The sequence below is a fragment of the Tursiops truncatus genome, chromosome 4 (genome assembly GCF_011762595.2).
Source record: "Tursiops truncatus isolate mTurTru1 chromosome 4, mTurTru1.mat.Y, whole genome shotgun sequence".
Classification (NCBI taxonomy): Eukaryota; Metazoa; Chordata; class Mammalia; order Artiodactyla; family Delphinidae; genus Tursiops; species Tursiops truncatus.
In genome coordinates, this window is record NC_047037.1 from 61075419 (window position 1) to 61084880 (window position 9462).

General features: G+C 57.8%; 1 protein-coding gene across 8 annotated transcripts; it reads left to right on the forward strand.

The window, feature by feature from the left end:
* Positions 1–111: 111 nt before the first annotated feature.
* FAM131A (family with sequence similarity 131 member A) lies at positions 112–9405 on the forward strand. Of its 8 annotated transcripts, none has more exons than XM_033855583.2 (6): positions 112–793; positions 2004–2064; positions 5353–5446; positions 5681–5863; positions 6020–6136; positions 7659–9405. In XM_033855583.2, the coding sequence occupies exons 3-6, from the start codon at positions 5377–5379 to the stop codon at positions 8132–8134; spliced, it is 846 nt and encodes a 281-aa protein (XP_033711474.1). In that variant the 5' UTR covers positions 112–793; positions 2004–2064; positions 5353–5376; the 3' UTR covers positions 8135–9405. The 8 variants fall into 8 exon arrangements, with proteins under 8 accessions (XP_033711474.1, XP_033711470.1, XP_033711473.1 ...); XM_033855579.2 differs by lacking the exon at positions 2004–2064 and adding an exon at positions 3051–3193; XM_033855581.2 differs by lacking the exon at positions 112–793 and adding an exon at positions 3051–3193 and having other exon boundaries at positions 838–2064.
* Positions 9406–9462: the final 57 nt, after the last annotated feature.

Below are 9462 nucleotides of genomic sequence, written 5' to 3' on the forward strand. Positions count from 1 at the left end.
GAGAAGGGGTCTGGGTAGGTGGGCAACCTCCTTTCCAGAGCTGGCACTGTAGCACTGTTCTCTGTAACTTGGCACCCCTCTTGCCTCTTCCCCTGTCCATGATCGGGAGGGCTAGGGAGTCTTTCCTGGAGGGTTGGCCCTCAAAGTGGACATGGTAAGGCTCACTGTTGATTAGGAGGGGAGAAGGGGGACACAGCTGTGGGTACTTCATAGAACACACTTGCCTGTCTCGGCTCCTACCAGAATGTGATGCAGACTCCTGTGTGTGAAGGCCCTGGGTTTCAGGCCGTCTATAGCTGAAACCTATGGTTTGAAGGTCTCATCTTGAAAAGAGGAGAACCCTGGACACAATGAGGTTTTCTGTCCCCATGCAGTATGCCCGGTAGCACGGGCCCAGTGAGTCTTTGTCCGTGCCCCGTCCCTTCGGTTCCCACCCCTCCTGCCTTCAGGTCACTGCGCAGTCGGGTCTGGGAGCAGAGGACGAGCTTTTCTCGCCGGACTCGGCCCCAGACCCCATCTGTGTGGCTGTGACGTCCGCTTCGCCCCGCCCGCTTTGGGTGGTGACGCGGGGGTGGACACGCCCCCGCGCTTACGTCACCAGCCCGGTTCCCTCTCCCGGGAGCGTTGGCGGACGCGCGGCTCCCACCCCCTCCCCTCTCACGGGCTCTCCCCTCCCCGGTGGCGGCCGCGGCCCGACCCTCTGCAAGGCGATGGCCCGGGCCCCGAGCGCGGGCTAGCGTGCCTGGGTGCCCGGCCATGGGCTGTATCGGCTCTCGGAGCCCGGCGGGTCAGGGTAAGAGGCGGAGGCCGGGCCGGTGCTGGGGAGTCTGGCTGCGGCTGCCCGGTGCGCGGGCCGCGGTGGGGGGGGGCCTTGAGGAGGGGGCTGGTGTTGGGAGAGGGAGGAGCCTGCACTGGGGAGGCGGGCCCGGCAAGAGGAGGGAGCGGGCCGAGCCGGGAGGGGGCTTAGCCGACTCGGGCTCGCTCCTAAAGGCCTGCTGCCTGCCTCTGGGCTTTGCGGGGTGGACTCGTGGGCTTTCCGCCTGACTCCCCACCGCTGAGGGTGGCAGGAGGCGCACAGCCTAGAGAGGGACTGGTCAACCCTCTCCAGCCCGTGGCGACTGGCCTTGCACGCCCACTCACGATTACCCCCCTCTGCCTACATCTCTCCTCTCACTGTCCTGGGAGTGGCCCTGTGCTGGGAACCTGCCTCTCCGAGCTGTGTCCCAACCCCCTTCAGGAGGTAGTCTGGAAACGCTGGCCATGCTCCCTACCACGGAGTTTTTGACTAAACTTGTTACCTGCTTTAGAGTCTGCAGGTTGATGAAGTGGACCGCGGCCCCATTTGGGGGCACCTGTGAGCACCTGATCACCTCTCACCTCTTAAAACTGTTTTAGTTCCCTTACCCCACTCCCAACGGAAACAAAAATCACCCTACCCTGTGGAGGGAAACAGGAGCCCAAGGGAGGCTATCAAGGCATCCTTCCCACAACTGCTGATCCCTGCTTGGGCCTTGGTTCCCACAGATGGTGGTGCACGCTGGGGCCTGGCCGTAGTTCTAGTGTCTGAGGTGGGCCAGCCTACTTAACTCCAGTGTCATGGATTTCTCCATGCCTTAGGCCAGGCAGGAGCTTGTGACATTGAGGGCTGGATTTGGAATGGGTCCTGGGCTTTCAGGGCAGGTGGTCAGTCACACAGGCCTTAGTATGTGTGGTACTTGAGGTTCTTTGGAGCTAAGACTCTAGCTGAGATTTGTACTTTACTTGGGTTCACATGAGGAATTCTGGGATTTGTAGTCCTAAATTAATCTCATGACTTTTGAAGCTGAGAAGCAGCAGGCTGCTCTGATTCCTCTGGCCCTGCTAAGGCTTAGAGTTCAGGAAGCCATCCCTCCTTTAGTCAGGAGAGTTTGGCTGACCTCATGACTAGCCTCAAGAGCCCTGATTAGGTACCAGCTGGCAGCCAGGGATGGCCTGTAACCTTGTGTCTTCCTTCTGGTTGGTAGCATTTCTGGGGACCACCAGCTGGCTGAGGCTCAGGGACAGAGACGGCTGCTCCAGCTAAAGGTCAGTTGTTATGTACATTGCCTGTTGGCACTGTCTAGGGGATGAGCCTCATCTCCCTGAGCTCCAGAGAGCTCAGCTGGGCCCTGGCACTCCCACCTCCTCAAAGCCATGAGGCAGAAGTGTTCTCCTTATGTGACTAGGCACAGGTTCCAAGTGGGGAGGGGACTGGCTCAGCATCCGGAGCCAAAATAGGAACAGAACTGGGAGCTGAGCCTGGAGCAGTTCTGGGCTTTTGGTTCTCTGCATCAACACAGCCAGCATGCCTATGATTTCTGTGCTGGGCAAAATGTTTCTGTGGCAGCGTGAAGGGCCTGGAGGACGATGGACTTGTCAGACAAGTCGCAGAGGTGAGATCAGGGACGCAGATGTGATTTGGGAGGTGATGGGAAGCTGAGGAATAGGATGCTTATGTGGCAAGAGGAAAATTACTCTGGCTTAGATTTTGGGAACCAGGCTGAAATAGGAGCAACCAAGTTGGGGCCAAACAGGGCATTAAGAAAAAGCCTTAGGGGACTGGGGCGAAAGTCAGAAAAAATCACGGGTTTGTCAGAAAAGAAGAGTAAAGGGCTGCGCACAAGCTGTGGCTGGCGAGAGGAAGGAACCAGAGCAAGCCTGTAAAGGGTCCAAGTTGTTGGTGGTGATGGTGGTGGAAGACTGTGGTGTGCTTTCCAAGAGGAATGGGTAGGCTGAGAAACCTGAGAAAATTCCGAATTTATCAAAGATTAGGTTTCATACCTAGGGCTTTGATGACACGATATATCTTGAGGAGGATGGTGAGGAGTGGCTGCCACCAAAGGGCCCCCGGAGGCCTGAAGTTCAGGGCTGTGGGATGGGGGCTTTCAGACTTGCGGAGCGCTCCAGGTGGATGCTTATATTCTGGGAGGTGGGGGAGGTGGTATGGAGAAATGGAACGGCAACCCCGGATGAAAATGGGGATCTCGGCAGAAGTGCGAGCCCCGCTGAAAAGCCTTCCCCCCACCCCTCAGTGGCCTCGGATCCGGCGTGGGCTGTGGAGTGGATCGAACTTCCTCGGGGCCTCTCTCTATCTTCCTTGGGATCTGCTCGGACCCTCCGAGGCTGGAGCCGGTCCTCCCGTCCTTCCTCAGTGGACAGTCAGGACTTGCCAGAGGTGCTGGGCCCCTGGTTTTGGTAGTGGGGAGGGTGTGCCGCACCCCGCTTCGCCAGCCTACTCCTGGCTCCCTTTTCCTGCGAGCGAGCGGAGGCGCTATCCGGCCGGCGGGGCCCCAAGGCCGCCCCCATGCCGGTCTGCTCTGCTTGGCGCTGTGCCAGCGGGCGGGCTTTCTTGCGCCTTGGGCCCTGACGTCAGCGCATCCCGGGCCGTATCCCTGGAGACCCTGTTGCATGGTGATGGGTTGCCAGGGAGACATACACCTTTTCTCTGGGCCTGGGCCGCAGCTGCGTGAGCGCAGGCAAGGATGGCGGTGGCTGGGGGGAGTGATGGGTGGGAGGGGGGCGAGTCAGGAAACACCCACCAGGTGCTCCTCCCCCCAGGCCTGGCCAGAAGCTGCCGGCACCACCCTGGGGGCGCTGTCAGCCAGGTACTGAAGGGGAGGGACAGGGTGGGCCTGAGGTCAAGGGGCAGGTGGAGTCCCTCTTCTGAGGGGTGGGAACGTAACGGAGGAGAGCTAGGCAATGCCGAGGAGGGGGTGTGTGCCTCTGACTTCATTCATTCATTGAGGGAAACGTTTCCCCGGGCTGCCAAGGGGCGCTGAGCCAGGGGTAGGGTGGAGGTAGGAACCCAGGTGAATCAGACTCAGGCTTTGCCATCCCAAGATCCCTCAGGAGAGATGCAAGGGCATCGCTGAGGTGGGGCTGCAGGCATCCAAGAGGACAGAGAGAGAAACTGGACTGAAAACGTAATGGGAGGTGGCACTTGAGGGTCAGGCCTTAAATGGTAGGGAGCATTTTGTCAGGCAAGGATGGCATTCTTCACCCAGGGGAAAGCTGCGTTCCTTTGCCTGGAGGGAAGGTGGGGAAGTGGACTTTTACTGGGCAGAGGAGATCAGTGGTGGATTCCAAGCAGGCCTGGAAGGAGGCCGGGGCCTCACGGAGTGGGTTCCTTCAGTGCCTGACTGTGAAGCTTGCGCTTCACTGGGCCTTGGAGGAGTCCAGGAAAGATTTTAAATAGGGACATATTGTGAGCAGTTGCACTCCAGGAAAATTATTTGTTTACATTTATACTTTGCCTCATTCATTCAGCCTATGTATTTTGAGCGATTACTGTGTACCAGGCGCTATGTTAAACACAAGGGTGCAGCAGTGACCAAGAGAGACCAAATTCCTCAAAGAGCTAAAGATCAACAAGAAATAAGGAAACACAGGAAATAGACCATAATGACACACACGGGGTACGTCGATTGAGGATGGTGGCTTGTTACAGACTACAGAGGGAGGATGGACTACTGGTAGGGTGGCCAGGAAGGCCCTCTGAGAGAGTAATATTTCAGCCAAGACCCCAAAGATGAGAAAGAGCCAGACAGTCATGGGAAGGGGGGAGGGGAACACTTACATACACAACATTCTGGGCTGAGAAAACAGTGTGTTCCAAGTCTCAGCGTGAGTTGGAACTTGGGGGACCACCACTTGTGCTAATCTGGGCAAGGGGCACTGAGGGCTTGCCCTTGAGGAAGGGCAGTGGCAGTGGGAGTGGAATGGTTGAGGGTACTATAAGAGACAGTTTGGCGATGGAATCATTAGGTCTTAACACCAGATACGGGTAAGCAAGATAGGGGAGAGCTGAGGTTTGGAGCCAGGCTGAATGGTGGGGTGATGCAAAGTCAGGAAGTCTGGAAGCAGGGCCAGATATGGGGAGAAGGTGTTGGGCTTGGTTTTGGTCATGCTGTAGGCTCTAGAAACAGCTAGAATGGGGGTCAGAAGACTGAGAGGAGGAGAGGGGCAAGGGAGAGAGGACCTGAAGGGAAGTCCCTCTTCCCATACCCTTGTCCCCTCCTCTTTGCTCTTCTCAAAGGCCCCACTCCGTTTACTTGCCAACCTGCTTCCCTCCCCCTCTGCAAGCTGGGACAGTGGAGGGTTAGCTGCAGTTCTGCTTCTTTGGGCCTGACGGAGTCTCTGTTGCTCCCTGGGAGGACACAGTTTGCTGATCCTGGCTTCTTACCCTCTTACATATCCCAGCAGCCACTGGGACATCTGAGATGCTCTCGCATCTCTTCTCGGCTCCCACATCCGCTTGATGCCTTGGGTGGAGTACGGGCATCTGGGGGACACTGCTGTCAGAGGGGCACTCACCCTCTGATGCTGTCACCCAAGGTGAATGTTGGAGACACAGTCGCGATGCTGCCCAAGTCCCGAAGAGCCCTAACTATCCAGGAGATTGCTGCGCTGGCCAGATCCTCCCTGCATGGTATGCACCCTCTCCCGTGCCTCTGGCCATTTGGTCCTTTCTTTGCCCTTTTGCACATGCCCTTGGGGACTGGATCCTGTGAGCTCTTGCTGGGATCTCCCTTTTCCTCTCTTTCTCAGATGAATCCCAGCCTCCTCCTCCCACCCAAGGGCACATGTGGACCCTACCACTTCCCTCCCAGATGCTCCCTGGTCTTTCCCCTTACCAGCTTTCCTCACTCTGGCCCACCTTCAGGTATTTCCCAGGTAGTGAAGGACCACGTGACCAAGCCCACTGCCATGGCCCAGGGCCGAGTGGCTCACCTCATTGAGTGGAAGGGCTGGAGCAAGCCAAGTGACTCGCCCGCTGCCCTAGAATCAGCCTTTTCCTCCTATTCAGACCTCAGTGAGGGTGAACAAGAGGCTCGCTTTGCAGCAGGTGGGTTTATCAGGGATGCTCGTGTGCCTCTCCTTGGGCCTGATGTGGGGGTTGGAGTCTTTCTACACCCCTGTGTCTACCCTCTCCTGTGTCCAAGCTGAGCCCTAGTCTTAGTTCATCCTCTCTGCTAAACGAATTCTGTGTCCTTCCTCTCAGGAGTGGCCGAGCAATTCGCCATTGCAGAAGCCAAGCTCCGGGCATGGTCATCAGTGGATGGGGAGGACTCCACCGATGAATCCTATGATGAGGACTTTGCTGGGGGAACTGACTCAGGTGAGGGGACATCCCATTGCTAGTGCTGCCAGCTGGGCTGGAACTGCCTGATAGGCCTTGTGATTCAGAGCTTGGCCTTTGTTTTGGAAGGGGAGATCCAGAATGTCCTCAAGCTGTGGAAGGGGAGAGGAGAGGGACAGACTCTGTCCAGGCAGTCCTTGACATTCAAGGGGCAGGTGGGCTATCTACGCTTGTGGGTGGGCAGTGAGCAGTTGGAAATGGAGTGGTTCCTCTTTCACAGGTGCTGAGCCTTCTCTGCCTGTCTGTGCAGTTGGGCTTTGCAGTCCTGAAAAAAAAAAAGGCCCAGGGCTTCCCTGGTGGCGCAGTGGTTGAGAGTCTGCCTGCCGATGCAGGGGACACGGGTTCGTGCCCCGGTCTGGGAAGATCCCACATGCCGCGGAGCGGCTAGGCCCGTGAGCCATGGCCGCTGAGCCTGCGCGTCCGGAGCCTGCGCTCCACAATGAGAGAGGCCACAACAGTGAGAGGCCCGCGTACCGCAAAAAAAAAAAAAAAAAAAAATAGGCCCAGAGACCTCACTGATACGTTCTCAGCAGCTGCTCTCTGAGAGGGTCCGCTTCTGGCTGGCTGTGGCAGCGCAGAGGAGCCGCAGTGCAGCAGCACAGCTCCTCACAGGGCTGGGGCCCCAGGCAAACAGGAAGGCTTGCTGGGCCTGGACTGCCCACAGGGCCGCTGGCTCCAGCTCAGCATCCTTGCCTTCCAGCCAAGGCCTGCCTGTGGACCTTTCTCTGGGCCAGGGCATGCAGAGGGGACCCTGCGGGGGGCCGTGCAGCTGTGCAGAGGCCCTCCTTTCATCTTCCATTCTCTGAACCACATGGCTGACTTTCTCTGTAGCTTCTGGGCTCAAACCTCACAGGCCACCTTCCCCCCCCCTTTGCCTTTGAAGATCATTGCCTCCGCCCACCCCGACCCCTCCAGCTAATTAACAAGTTCTCCAAGGTGGGCAATACATTAGAGCAGACTGGAGACTGCTGCTGTGGTCTAGAGGGGACTGATTTGGATGCCTGAACCACAAGCGTTTTTGTTTAATTGAGTTCCAGGCTTGCTTTGACTCCTGGTATAATGATAATAACTAACATTTATCCAAGGCCACTACTAGCCTATGTGGAATCTTTGTGCAAATTAGAAAAAGGCATGTCTTTATCTGGTGGGCACAGACCCATGCTAGAGCATGTTGCTTGGTGGGTAGAGTGAGTGCTGAATTTCAGCCCTCACTCACTGCCTTGGACAGGCTCCCCTCGTGCAGTGAACAACCTGCACCATGTATGGTATCCCTGTATATTTTGTTTCATATGGTGTACCAGAGTCTGTTGTTCTCTCAAGAACCCTGTAAATTTATAACCCCCAATTCACCATTAAGGGAATCGAGGCACTGAGAGGTTAAGTGACTTGCTCCAAGTTACTCAGCTCCTGTGAGGGTGGAGCTGAGAGGATGCGGCTTCCATTCCAGGTTGGCCAATTGAAGTGGGGCTAGCAGGGCTGTCTTCTTTCTCTCCCCCTGCAGACATGACTGGGCAGCTGCCCCTGGGGCCCCACCTCCAGGACCTCTTCACCGGCCACCGATTCTCCCGGCCTATGCGCCAGGGCTCCGTGGAACCCGAGAGCGACTGCTCGCAGACCGTGTCCCCAGAGACCCTGTGCTCTAGTCTGTGCAGCCTGGAGGACGGGTTGTTGGGCTCCCCGGCCCGCCTGGCTTCCCAGCTGCTGGGCGACGAGCTGCTCCTCGCCAAACTGCCCCACAGCCGGGAAAGTGCCTTCCGCAGCCTGGGCCCATTGGAGGCCCAGGACTCGCTCTACAACTCGCCCCTCACAGAGTCCTGCCTTTCTCCTGCTGAGGAGGAGCCAGCCCCCTGCAAGGACTGCCAGCCGCTCTGCCTGCCGCCAGCGAGCAGCTGGGAACGGCAGCGGCAAGCCTCTGACGTAGCTTCTTCTGGGGTGGTGTCCTTAGACGAGGATGAGGTGGAGCCAGAGGAACAGTGACCCAAATCATGCCCGGTGGTGGCATGTGTCCCCTGGCCGCTGCTGGGGGCAGAGCCTCTGTGCCCAAGCACGGGCGAGGCTTCCAGCAGAGCTCCAAAGCCTGGAGGGCTCCTGGGAGCACTCACTCCTCCATTGTGTGTTTGCATGAAAGTGTTCAGAGGAGGCAGGGGCCAGGCTGGGGGCGCATGTCCTGCCCCCACTCCTGGGGTTTGCCGGGGGTTGCCCGGGGCCCCTGGGGCATGGCTACAGCTGTGGCAGACAGTGATGTTCATGTTCTTAAATCAAAACCACCACGTGCACATTTCCCCCTTGGGTGATGTGAACCCCTATGGGGGCAGCTGTGACTGGGCTGTGTGGGGTGGAGCGGGAGGGAGCCCTGCCTCCCCACCCCCTCCCCCTGCCTCTCCTCTGCTTCTCTCCTCACCTCCGAGTCCATGTGTAGTGCTTGACAGAATTGCCCCCGCCCGGGGTGGGGGGTGGCTCTGACCCTCCTGGAGCCTCTGGATTGAGCTGTCCCCCCAAGGGCCCCTCGCCCAGCTGGGCTCGTGCTGTGCTTCACCTGTCCATCATCTCTAAATCTTCTTTTTCCTAAAGAGGGGTCTTGGTCTGTTCTTTCAGTCGGATCTTCTCTGGGAGGCACTGGAATGATGAAGGCCTGTACTCTCGGCCCTTTCCCTGGCCCCCCTGGCGGGGTCTGGGCCCTTTCCCAGCGACTTGTAGGACATGTGGGCAGGGTCCCGGTGGCTCTCAGCCCGGGGGCTGCCCCATTCACTCAAGAGTTCTCTTTAGGGTGGAGCTGGAAGACGGGATGGCTCTGGTTGCCACGGAGCCGTGATTTGGATGTTCTTCCAGAGAGGGCCACGAGGGGGCCACACAGGTGGCTGGGCAGCTGCCAGCAGGAATGGTGCCAACGAGTGACAGTCATGAGGGAGCGTCTCTCCTTGGGGAGGAAAGAGGGTAGTGCCTTTCTTGGCTGAACAAAAGGCCAAAGCTACCTTACTGGGGGACTGCGCCCCAACCAGGGTGTTGATGGCAAGCGGTGGTGGCGGCCTCTGCAGACCCTGCGTTCCACGGACAGCAGGCTCTGGAGTTTTATGGCTGTCGGGGGGGTGGGTGGCTGCTGAATGTGGAGCCTCGTAGGCTTTGGCAGGTGAGAGGGCCCAAGGTAAGAACAGGAGCCGGTGGGCACAAGCATTCTACATAGAAGTGGCTCATTAGGTGTTTATTTTGTTCTATTTAAGAATTTGTTTTATTAAATTAATATAAAAATCTTTGTAAATCTCTATGTACATCTGGTGACGGGAGGTTCCAGTATAAACCCATATTAG